Source organism: Amphibalanus amphitrite, unplaced genomic scaffold (assembly GCF_019059575.1).
Source record: "Amphibalanus amphitrite isolate SeventyFive unplaced genomic scaffold, NRLGWU_Aamphi_draft 000042F_arrow, whole genome shotgun sequence".
Classification (NCBI taxonomy): domain Eukaryota; kingdom Metazoa; phylum Arthropoda; class Thecostraca; order Balanomorpha; family Balanidae; genus Amphibalanus; species Amphibalanus amphitrite.
This window is the reverse complement of record NW_024881538.1, coordinates 1,343,242-1,355,704: the sequence shown is the minus strand read 5'-3', so window position 1 is coordinate 1,355,704 and position 12,463 is coordinate 1,343,242. Positions and strand designations below refer to the sequence as shown.

Here is a 12,463-nt window from a genome sequence, read left to right as displayed (position 1 = left end):
GTCTGTATATCTTATTCTAGAATCACTGACATTTTAACAACCCCCTCGAAGCTCCTTAATATCAATAGTCGGGTGAGGTCGCGGACGGACGCGCTCCGTCGTATACATCATATATGTCTGGGCACTGGCTTCCAGCAAGTATTCACTAATGTGCATGCAGTGGCTATGTGTCTCGCGCTTAGCCATAAATCCGCGCACTGGGCAACTGGATTGTCCCCCCTGGATAGTTTGCCTGATGGATGACACCGCTGTCGACACAACAGAGGAGGAGGCGGTCCCTCTGCTGAGAGCGCCAGCACGGCGCTCGGCCCATTCATCCCCGGCGGGAGACACAGACAGTGTTATAATGGCCCTCTTCCCGTGCTTGGTTTCAGTCCACTGGCAATTACTGGCTGTATGAGCGGTATTTCTAGCAAATTAATTTATATCGCCGGTCTGACGACATTCTTGTCGCGCGTGGGAGAATGTGGGTTCAATGACCGCATTTCACTTCCTCCCCAATGATACGCCGCTAAATGATCAAATGATCAATGATCAGGGCCCCACCCCCTAACAAAGGATCAATGATAATCAACCTATTTACCAACTAAGCCTAGCGACCAAATAAGCCTAGAGAATGACACAGCGTGCCTTTAAGGTGTAGGAATGTGGAGTTCAGTTCCTCAATTGGTTATAGCCTCAAAATCATCACCTATAGGCAGATGTCTTCTAGCAAGGAATGTGGCATAAAGCTGCAAGTACCCTATGCCTTCATCAATTTGCGCTGTTCTGGCAACCACGGCGACATCAAAATACTCCATTCTCTCAATGCCCTATCCCTAAGCATATTTCGTGACGTTCTTCACTGTTTTCTCTTGAAGCAGTGTCTTCACAGACCCGTGTCGCTATCAGTCATTTGATTTACAAACTGCCCTCCGGACGGTTTGGAGTGAAACCTGAATGCCTTAATGCTCCGAGAGCCAACAAACGAACAGCCCCATGCTGCAGGATACTGAAGATTTCGGGAAGGTCGGGCAATGTGGTTTCTAAAGGGACACGATATTTATTTAACCTGCGCCCCAGTGGCGGTCTCAGCCAACTTCGCCCTAGTGGGGGGGGGGGGGGGCATATGTTACCACCCACCTCTAACTCAAAAACTAAGAGGGCTAGAAAGACGCGGTAAAAAGCAGTCGATAGCTCTCAATGCGTACGTTTGAAAGTATTTCGGTCATTTTTCACCTTAGAGCAATATTGGGGTCAACAGAGGTCATCAAAGGTCAAAATTTGCCAATTGTCATTATATTTTTCAGAAAACATGCAGCTATCTCAGGAACTATGGTAGCTAGAAAAACGCATTGTAAACCAATCGATAGCTTTTGAACTCTTCTTTTGAAAAGGTCATTATCAATATTGACCTCAGGTCAATGGTTTAGCCTCCAGAGGGCAAAAACTCCAGAAATAGCTGTTTTTACGCAAAGTGTTTTTCGACAATAACTTTCGACTACAAGAAGCCACGACATTTCTATTGCCAGAATCGTGTTCCCCTCGCCGAGACGCGTCGAATGAACTATAATTTGACCTTGAAAGGTCAACTTGAAAATTTGACCTCAGATCAAGGTCATGACCTGACCGGAAAAGGTCATGTTGCATATCAGTCGATGCGTCTCAACAAGAAAAACACAATGAGACCATCCCCAGCGTTCTATCTCTTTCCAATTGCGAGTTATTGGCAAAAAACTGTTTGTAGCCTCAAATGACCTCGGATGACCTTTCTAGAGGCTATCAGCAAAAATGACACCTTGGCCATCACGAGTGGGCTAAATCATTGTGATTCTGAAATATTTGGACCGTTCCTATGCGTACACACGGATCTAGAGGCATTTTCATTTTTCTCCATTGACTTGTAATGGAAAGGTCACGCCACTGACCTGACCTTAGATCACGTATATAAAAAATCCGAGATATAAAAATTGTAGGCGCCCATAACAGCATGCAATCCACCAAGTTTAAAACCTTTCTGACAAACACTGGAGGCTGGACATGATTGCAAACTTTTTTAGGCTTGGTCAGTTAACTTGACCTGGTGACCTGACCTGACATGACCTGGGGTCAAAAATTTCACACATTGTCAAAAATTGATCTACCAAAAGCTACTCCAAGCGGTGCGGCGTTACGCGCCGCGGTTTTTTATTCACACGCAAAAAACGAGACAGGGTGGTAACATATGCCCCCCCCCCCCCCCACTGGGGCGAAGGTTAAATGGTATGCTTATGATGTCCTTGTGTTTGAAATCGCCCTTCAGATATAAGACTACGACTGCAATGCAATGAACTGGTATAGATTCTAAAATACATTGGTTGTCGCACCTGGTGTTGCCTTTTACACTCCTTAGTGACCTCTCCCGGGTGTTGGTGCAGCTGTGCCTCTTTGATGAGTGTCTTTTTACACCTGTTATCACAAACTGAAGAGTTTGAATGGCTCCAGAAAAGGAACAAGCCTACTGCACCAAAGCTACTCTATTGTGGGCTTGATGTTCACACCTCATCATCACGATGTCGATCCAGTATAATTAGATGTATCGCCATTGATGCATGCCAGACTGGTGACTCTCGATTGTCTGTTTTGCCGCAGGGTGTGGTGCCGCTGCTGCTTCTGCTGTTGGTCCGAGCTCAGACCGTCGTCGCCGCTGACTCCACGGAAACAGACGACCACACGAACCTCTGCAGAGCCAACCTGCTCTACCTGCCCCCGAAACTGTTCGCCAAACACACCTGCGCTCTCTGCTACAACTTTCACCCAGGGTTCTACCAGAAGTCGAAATGGTCGCTCGCCTGGAAAAAGGCTGTGATCGGCAACAGCACCTTCATGTACCACGTTCTGTGGAACAGCTCCATGAGCGATGCAGTAAGTATTAAGCTTCTCATCCTGAGTTGGTGATTGAAATGCTAAAATATCTAAGCGGTAATATCAAGCGGTGGTGGTTATGGTATCAATCGTCTCGCGCTTTAAACGCGTCGGCTCGATCCAGCCTAGTTCGGTGTGAAATACGACGACATAAAATTGCTAGACTTTACTTTTGTTTGTCTTTATTATGAGCAAGAACGATGAAATCGTTACAGTTTTTTGCTTCCTCAAACATATTACAACATTTAGCTTACAGATGTGTATAAACCTCTGTTTTATTCTTTTATTCTGAATGCCGAAGCTGCCTTACCAAAAAAGAACATTATTTACCATAGTGCTTATAGAAGTTTCCCGGTTACTTGTCATCCTTGATGCGTTTCGGAAACGACATTGCACACATTTTTGAAGGAACATCTCTTATGAATTCTTTCGATAAATAATCCTTTGATGTTACGGACATTAACGATTTTCAATCAGGCCAAGAAATATCAGAATGACTGATGGTAAGCTCCGCATCCTGGTAGCGTAGGCGTATGTCGTCACATATTGCCTTTAACGTTCCATTTTCGAACACTCCATTTACTTTCCTGCGTTACACTCAAGGCTTTAGAACTGCGTTACACTTATAAGTGAAGCCGGAGTAAGTCCCACACTGCTGCTATACTGGTTCCGGCCGGGTTCTGTGTAGGTATAATAAGGGAGACATGACCTCAGTTCGCATGGCTTGAGAGTGCTGCATGGCATGCGTACTTGGAATTTCTGTGAAGAGCTGAACAGCCATGGAACCCGAGGTTGTGTTGTTTAAGTACCGACTAGAAAAGTGACGTGTGTGCATGCTTACGTCACAAATGATGCGACCACTCATCTTGTCAAGTGCCAACCTTTGCACGTAAACAATATCGACACTTGCAGCAGTCGTGCATGAAAGCAAACACAAATCACTGTTTGCGTCTGATTGTCTGAGCAGTCCATGAGCCAGTGGCGTCTCCGGCTGTCTGCCCGTGCCATCGACCGTCGCGCCCTGTAGCTGAAATCAAATCAGCCGCCTCCGGCTGGCCGTCGCTGCTTGGCGAGCCTGGGGAGCAGCGCGTGCAGCTGCGCCCCGCCCGGACCGGTCCGTTGCCTCTCCGCTATACTTACGACGGCCCGTCGGCAGCGAAACCCCATCCTGTGGATCTGATCCCGTGCAGGATTATATTACGGACTGTGAACCCTGTCTTTGTGTGATCCTTACCCTGCGCTGACAAACGCCGAATCGCGTTTCCAGCCTGACATCCCTAGTGAAAAAATCCTTAAGGACAATCCTATGTATTTCTTAAGGACGATCCTTAACAAAATCCTTGTACGAAATTGATACACAATCCTTAAGGATTTTGTTAGAAATTCCTTAAGGATTCTGCGGAAAATCCGTAAGGATTTTTAGCTAAATCCTTAAGGATCTCTGGCAATGTCTTTAAGGACATTGGTAATAATCTTTAAGGACTTTGTGGTTCTTCCTTAAAGATTGATAGCAAAATCTTTAAGGATCTTTGCGACAATCCTCAAGGATTTTGAGGCTATTCCTGAATGAATAATATATAAATCCGTAAGGATAAAATCCTAGCAAACACATTTGTACGGTCTCTGGTGCTATATTTTTTACTTGAAACAAGCACACTTAGCCATTTCATTGCCAGGAATGGAGCAGCCGCCAACCACAGGCAACCGAGTATACATTTATGGAGCTCTAGGCATTCGCAGGTTGCAGCTGAGGCTCCGAGAAATATAAGCCGAGGACTTCCGAAAAACATATTTACAGGAAGATAAGTATACACTTTTTTCGAGTCAGCCACGCTTCAGATATTATCACGTCACACGTCCTCGGCCACCGCTCCTCCGCCATCCACATTCTACACATCTTGAGCGGTTGAGTCGCCCGTCGCCTGTCGAGTCTCGCATCCCATGCGTTCCTGTAACAGGTCGGATATTCCTATGTAATAACAGTAATATATTGATCAACAATACCTACTCAAAGGCTCACGAATTCTACTCTTAGGCTTAGACTGCAGTCCCAGCCAGAGAATATTGGTGAGCTTTTGAGTAAATTCAGTTCAGTCATTTCCAGCTTAGATGCCTGTGTACTGTATGTTCATTTAGCATCACATATGCACCTACGTCCTACTACCCTGAATCTATTCTATTATATTTACCTGGGCCTCGTTCCAAGGCATGACGCTAAAAGACGTTACCGGTAGCACTTTCATTTGCCGCAGCCAAATGAATGACGACGATCGCCATTAATTGAAGTGAACGTTTCAGCGCCGGTTTTTGTATCTATCAATGCAATAACTAGGATCAATTATCTCATTGTTACACAGCATGGCAGAAACTTACATGGCCCGAAGAGGAGACGGCAGACGGCACAACACACTCCACAGACTCGTCCGCATCCCGCGAGCGGCAGCGGCACAATGCGACAGGGGGACGCGCGGTCTCCCCTCTTGCCGGGGGCGAGGATCAGACCGCCCGCTGCCGCCCGTACAGTCTTTAAAACGGGCAGCGGTCGCTAAATTCCAGTCGGTACGGTCTCTGAAAGAGCACAGCGCAAACACTGTGGCACCGGTGACACTAAGAGTAAGGCCATACGATATTTATACTGTGGCACTTGGTTGAGATACCAATAGGTACTTTTTATCAGAACTATTCGTCTATCTGATTTGGAGTCTGGGTGAACCCAGCGTGGACATTTAGGTGATCATCCCAGCTAAATATTAATTCTGAGTTAAGATAGCCAAATTGTTATCCCTGGTTCACAATCACCGGTTTTGGCACTCGCAATTTCGAGAAATGCCAAAAATCGAAAATATTTAATTTCAAAGTTGCAGCACAAAAGTTGGCGAGGCAGTGCCCCCGGCCATAGAGTTGTGGGGGAAAGCTGCTCCCACTGCCGCCCCCCTCGCCTCCCGGTTCCCGCGCCTATGATGATAACGATTAACGAACGCTGCTTTGGTCCGTCACAAAGTTTTTACATGCCGTATATGTCATATGGTTAAGAAATTAACGGATACGGATCACGGAATAATACTAGGGAAGATTCAATCACTCCATAATGATTGACGTACTGGCTGCATCGGCTATCCTGAAGGATTAAGCGTTACTAGCAATTTCCTTACGGAATACTGAGCGATCCTTAAAGGTAGACTGTCACCTTTTTTTCACTTACCGGTTTTCGTAACAGGTGCCCGCCCTCACCACAGATGTCCAGTCCATTTTCCGTTATCCTCACCCTGTAACGCGCAATCGCCTCCCAAAGTTCCATTTGATGCCATCTTTTTCGCCGGTGAAAATGCTCTTCACTAGGTTAATATCGATAGCATGTATGACACTTTTCATTACATTTTTGCATCATAGAGATTCATTGTTATTTTTCTTGAATGTTGTGACAAATTTCGTAATACCAATATTAATTTCAACAGCAAAGACGTACATTTAGTAAATTAATGTCGAAGGTTTCCTAGTATACTAGCATGAAAAAAGGCCGATCTCTTAGCATTGTGAAGGATTTCAGGGAAAGGAAAAACTTTGTCGATTTTAATTAAGAGCATTTTATATAATTTTTAAGGAAAAACTCGTCAAAAGGGTTTTATTTATCTTTTCTTATTCACACATATTCAATTCAAAGGCCATAAATTGTTAATTATCAAATTTGTGGTAGAAGACAATGCTTTTTTTACTTGAAGGGAAGTGGTAAAGGGAAGACCTGAGGTCCGATCTCTTCAACACTAGTGAAGGGAACAGACCCTATGACAAAGGTAAGTGGTAAAGGATTTTTTGTTTGCTACCATGTTCTGCAGCATATTTACGTCTGGACAACGAGTTGCGTTGGAGAGGCCGGAAATAGTGGCGATTTCAGGACCGCAATAATGGACCGTCATTGGAATGATTCTTTTTTAAAACATGCGTTGTTTTTAGCCGAAATTTAGTTCTTACCATAAAATATTTTGTAATTAGAGTTTGGCCGAGAATGAATACCATCAGAGCTAAGTTTTTACTTTCATTGTATTTTGTCCAGAAGCATTAGTGCTGTTTTGTTGCAGTTTTTGCGCGTTTGTTACAAAATATGAAGCAAACCTGCAAAAAAGTTCCAAGGTGAAGATGATGCATATCACAATCATATTGACCTCAAGTTCATCCGTTCCTTCCATGATTGACTAGACAGATTTACACATTTCAATTTTATCTTGGATCAAAGGTGTTCGTGTGATCAGTGCCAACTGCCAGAGTTTAACTTGAAGTCCATGTCCCTCCGCTAAGAAGAAGAAGTTATTAAATATTTTGCTTTGTGTATTCCAAGAGGAGAGAGAAGTGGGAGCTATTTTCTTTGTGCCTTCATGTCGAATTGAAGATGGATCATTAAATTTTCAAGGCGTTGATCAACCAAGCATTTAGTCTTTCTCGTACATAAGCAGTGGCTAAGAAGAAAAAGTTAATCATCATACCTGAAGTTAAGTCATCTTACTTCAACTCAAACTTTGCAGCAAGATCCCCAAGGACAGAGGATATATTGTATACCTATCCTGTAAATCAAAGCATTTTTGTGCTTGCAAAGGCTTAAGTTATTTGTTGTGTGCTCGGAGTGAGGCTATGGGCGTTTTGTTGTATGTTTATGCGGAGATTGAATATAACTGTGACCCTGTGATTGTTTGTATATTTACTACAGTCAAACAGCATATTCAAATAACATACTCACCTAGCTCATAGCTGTACTCCCGCAGGATTTGTACTTGTTGATGTCTCAAGCATGAACAAAGCACTAAACTAGCTTAGTTATCATTTCCCACATTTTTCTGAGCATCTAACATGGCATACAGCAGTGCAGAGCAGCTTCAGAGAAGAAACACTTAAAATGCACAGACTCACAACACAACAGCCACCCGGGTGGCTGTTTCCCTGGATGTGGTTTGGCAAGGTGAGCGAACTGTTATCAAGTTGAAGGTTAGCAGGTAAGATCGAGTTAGGGTGAGTACCTAGTACCTATAACTGGGTGCTAATGCTATGCAGGTCTTGGGTAAGTTGCAAATAAGTGTGATGATTGAGGTTAGGTCAGGTTAGTCAGGTATGAATTGATCAGGTCACATTTTTATGAACACTTGGCAAATTAAAAAAAAAACTAACATGACCTAATATTAACTAGCCCAACTAAACCTACATAACTACTGAACTATAGGTACTGAGCACCTACCTACTTGTGCCTACATCTCATACCAAGTCAAAATAAAGAAGTTCCTTTCTGGAAGATTACCCTGGCAGTACTTTTTATCCCAGCCCTGTCAAGAAAACTAATACTTCTCAAGTTCTGAGTCCCTTCTGGCCATCCACAGAAAGAAATGCTGACAGCTTTGCTTTTGTATATTATACCAATAATCACCATCACGGAACACATGATATGATCACATCGTTGCATGGATTGTCACATTGACAAATGACAATTTTACTGAAATCCTTTTTCAAGAAATGCAAAGTAATGATGAACATCAAATTAAACATTATAAAGCTGATTTAGTGATCCAAGCTTTCTCTTCCAGTAGCAACAGAATGATCGCATGTTTCATTTGCCAGACACTGAGTAATGCACATTACCATCTGCATAGCAAAGTAAAGCTGCCCAGGTTTGTTCATTCTAGATTTTTCACTTGGCAGCTAGCACTCATTGATCTTGCTGCTGTAGCCTGTAAGTAATATTTCAATATTCATACCAATACATCAATACGCGTTCACCAGCCAATATTTTCTGGCTTGATACTGCGCGTGTTCTTCAGTATTGATCTCCTGCAATATTATAGCTTGTTTTCGGCCAATAAGCTCTTTTACCAGGTAAGAATACCAGGTAAGAATACTGAGTAATGCACATTACCATCTGCATAGCAAAGTAAAGCTGCCCAGGTTTGTTCATTCTAGATTTTTCACTTGGCAGCTAGCACTCATTGATCTTGCTGCTGTAGCCTGTAAGTAATATTTCAATATTCATACCAATACATCAATACGCGTTCACCAGCCAACATTTTCTGGCTTGATACTGCGCGTGTTCTTCAGTATTGATCTCCTGCAATATTATAGCTTGTTTTCGGCCAATAAGCTCTTTTAATTTTACTTTTTCTTGCTGATAGGTGAGCCAGATCAACTTGTGTTTATCAACCAACATTTCCTAACTTCAACCTGATATTACTCAGGACTCACAACTCTTAGCCTCCTGTATACATCAACTTGGGATTGTTTTCAGTCAACATGCTTCTTTAATATGATATAATTAAGTCACAAGAGATTCAAAACTTACAACAAAACGACATACAAGAGTTCGAAAACCATCAGATAAAAAAAAAGGCCTTGGAACGGAGAAGAACTGAGCGAATTGGTGTGCTCCATTTGTTTGTTTACAATAATTGTAGTGCTGATGTATTGTTTTAGGACTCTAGCGGTTGGCTCATAAAAACTGAAACATTTTCACAAAATCTGTAAGGCAATTAATATTTCTCTGAAAGAACTTAAATATTCAAAAGCCAAACACCATGAAATACAGGAATCAGAACGAAAAAGTAACCCGAAAATCCAGCCTAATAACCGGCTCCTAAAACTGCGGCAAAATCAGCACTTTTCCCCGCAACTCGTTGTCCAGACGTAAATATGCTGTTCTGCATGTTTCCACGGTTTCCACCTCTGTTTCAAACACGACGCGATAAAATTGAAGACTTTTTCGGGCACGTGTCAAATGTATTGCTAATTCATAGGCGATGCTGAAAGTGGTTCCATCCTCATTTCTACGGTCTCTGTGCGCTAATATTAAATGGTTTTCATCGTGGTAAGTTGATATACAACGGTGCCGGAATCTATCAACTAACAAGTAACGGGTGTGCACTTAGTTTTGCAAAAAGATCGATTATCTCTTTTTTGAACTTGAAGTTATAAATACAAATGCTGGCATAGTGAATAATCATGCAATTGAGGATGAGCATGCCAAAATTCAAATTTATACAAATGACTTGGGGAAACTACCCATGATGGAAACTGCCAGTCTGCAAGGTATGGCAATTTTGACAAGATCTGGTCGGTGCAGGCTTGTTCAGCTGTTGCGTCATGGTGCGGATTTCGCTTGGTGTGCGGATTTAGTGGATCACAGTGCAGATTTGGCTTGGTGATGGACTTGACGGACAAGACGATATTGATGAGGCAAATCGAAAAACATTGCTGGAGCTTTTATGTGTAATTCAGTGTCCCCTGGGTTTAAATGAGTGTGCAACTGCTGGTCATTTTTGGGTATGGGTTCTGTGCGGATCTTTTACCCTCAGCCCGCATTGGGGTGGATTTTCCAGTTTTGAAGGGTTGGTGCGGATTTTGAACTTGGGCTAGTGCGCTTTGTCGACATGCAAGCGATACTTTGCAGCACGGCTGCAAAGTATGGCTTCAGCTTCAGCAATGTTTTTCAATTTTCCTCATATATCTCGTCTGGTCTGTCATGTCCATCAACAAGCCAAATCTGCAATGTGCTACACCAGTGTCCCAAAATTAGGGATATTTTGGCTTGGGTGTTCGAGGGTAAAATTCCTCACTACAAAGAGGACTGAAAGTGGAAAATTGCCAGTCAGAAAGATACAAGGAAGAATGAAAACATGATCACCATTTTCTATGTGAATGTTGCAGGATGTGGAAGCTACGATAATTCAATGGAATTTGAATGTAGGTACAAGCCAGCCAGCAAATGTACATGCGGATGATCTTAGTTGTTAAAGTTGGGAGGGAAAATTGTCCTGGAAAATTTAAGGTGAGAGTGGACCGAGTGGACTATTCAATTTCACAAGGATTTCACTTTCCACCCAAATCTTGGGACACTGGGCTACACTAGATCTGCACCCCACCAGCCAAATCCACACCACGCCGCATCAGATCAGCACCAGCTGAACAAGCCTGCACCGACGAGCTTTTGTCAAAATTGCAATACTTGGCAGACTGGGAAACTACTAGGCGCAAATCCAAATATTGATCGACCAATAAACAGTTGAAGTGAGCAGGGCTATGACCAAACCAGGAATAAATAATTTAAATATGAATGCTTATAATTATAAATAGTTATAAAAAATTAGTATTTGTCAATCACCATTCAGCGACCGTTGACCTGACCCAGTCTGAAAAACGTGGCAGCCACGTTTTCCAGTCATGCTGAAAGCTGTCATGCTGCACCTCTTAATATTAATTGTATAACAACTTTAAATGACAAATACAGCTTCTCTTTTACAGCAGCAACATGGTAAACCGTCGTTGTGTCAAGACATGCAAGCAACACTTTGATTACAAGCCCCAACATAAGCAGGGTGCAAACTGGAAACTACACAGGTATGTGATCGCGCCACCGTCATTGCAGTATTTGAAATGCAGTATCATGAGGGTTATATTTTATCATGAGGCCTCGGTTATCTTTCAGTCTACCCCCAAGACCTAACTTATTGTTTTTTCTCTGGCCCAGCATGCTCTCGGCACCATCCCTCCAATTCTGGCCCAAGGCAACGCACGAGCGCTGCCTGCATCTAGTATTGAAAAGACTTCGCTTCGCTTGCTCGCTCGTAACAACCTATGTAGGCTGTCGCCATTTATTGTGGCACAAATGTAAATGCACAGAGAAACCACCTGCTTTATTACCAAGAATTTGTCTTCATTGTGGCAGAGTATTAGAAATTGACTTTTTCAGAAAAATTATCTGAGATGCATTGTGTCCTGCTCCTTTGCTCCATAGGATGCCCAAGGCTGGAGACAGCAGGCGCCAGGCGTGGCTGGATGCCTTGGGTCTCCCATCGGCCGATAAGACTCTCTTCGTGTGCAGCATGCGTTTTGTTGACAGCGATTACACCCCAAATCGCTTCCTCCAGCCGGAGGCTGTACCCTCGAAGGTAAGCGCGCTCCGTGGCCGAGAGAATTCCAGCGGTAGTGTTAGACGCGAAAGCCGTTGGTGCGGACGGCCATATTTTGTTCGAACGCGTAATCGCGTGCCGGTGGGGTGGTTCTATTGTTTGTCTGAGTGAGAGGCGGCTTACCCATGGGGCGGTATATGGTGCAGAGCTGGGCGCCACTGACAAAGAGAAGGACGCTTATAATGTGACACAATGTGTTCTAATGTTATATTATCTTTTTTTGGCATGGGCCAAGTGCATGTGACCTTGGGGTGGTGCGTCAGTCAATAGTATGGAGATGAGTGCCTGTGACGTTATGACGTTGTGCGTTGTTTTGTAATTGTGCCGTCTATTGATGGGGCGAAGGCTTGCAAATCCGCCCCATTGGAACAAAAAGACATTATTGGCACGCCCCCCCCCCCCCCCCAGCAGGGCACGGGTAAACACACTGGTAGTTCACCAACCTCTCTCTGCACTGTGATTTCAGAACCTTGGTACGTCACCTGCGACGGCGACGTCACCTGCGAGTTCCGCGGAACCCCTGACGCCGTCACCAGCTGGACCATCCGCGGCCCTGGACCATCCAGCGACGGCCGTGACGCCGTCACCAGCTGGACCATCCGCGGCCCTGGACCATCCAGCGACGGCCGTGACGCCGTCACCAG

General features: G+C 44.0%; 1 protein-coding gene and 1 long non-coding RNA gene across 3 annotated transcripts in view; both read left to right on the top strand.

Moving 5' to 3' along the window:
• Nucleotides 1–12,463, top strand: part of LOC122376704 (calcitonin gene-related peptide type 1 receptor-like) — a 102,726-nt gene that overhangs the window by 22,618 nt on the left and 67,645 nt on the right. The window contains exon 2 of the mRNA XM_043356622.1: nucleotides 2,611–2,883. Coding sequence (XP_043212557.1) covers nucleotides 2,845–2,883 — 39 coding nt within the window. The 5' untranslated portion in view covers nucleotides 2,611–2,844. The remainder of the gene's footprint in view (nucleotides 1–2,610; nucleotides 2,884–12,463) is intronic.
• Nucleotides 6,091–12,463, top strand: LOC122376727. Of its 2 annotated transcripts, none has more exons than XR_006255692.1 (4): nucleotides 6,091–6,674; nucleotides 11,152–11,247; nucleotides 11,645–11,798; nucleotides 12,286–12,463. It is a non-coding gene; the product is annotated as an uncharacterized LOC122376727 (long non-coding RNA). The 2 variants fall into 2 exon arrangements; XR_006255693.1 differs by lacking the exon at nucleotides 6,091–6,674 and adding an exon at nucleotides 9,652–9,718.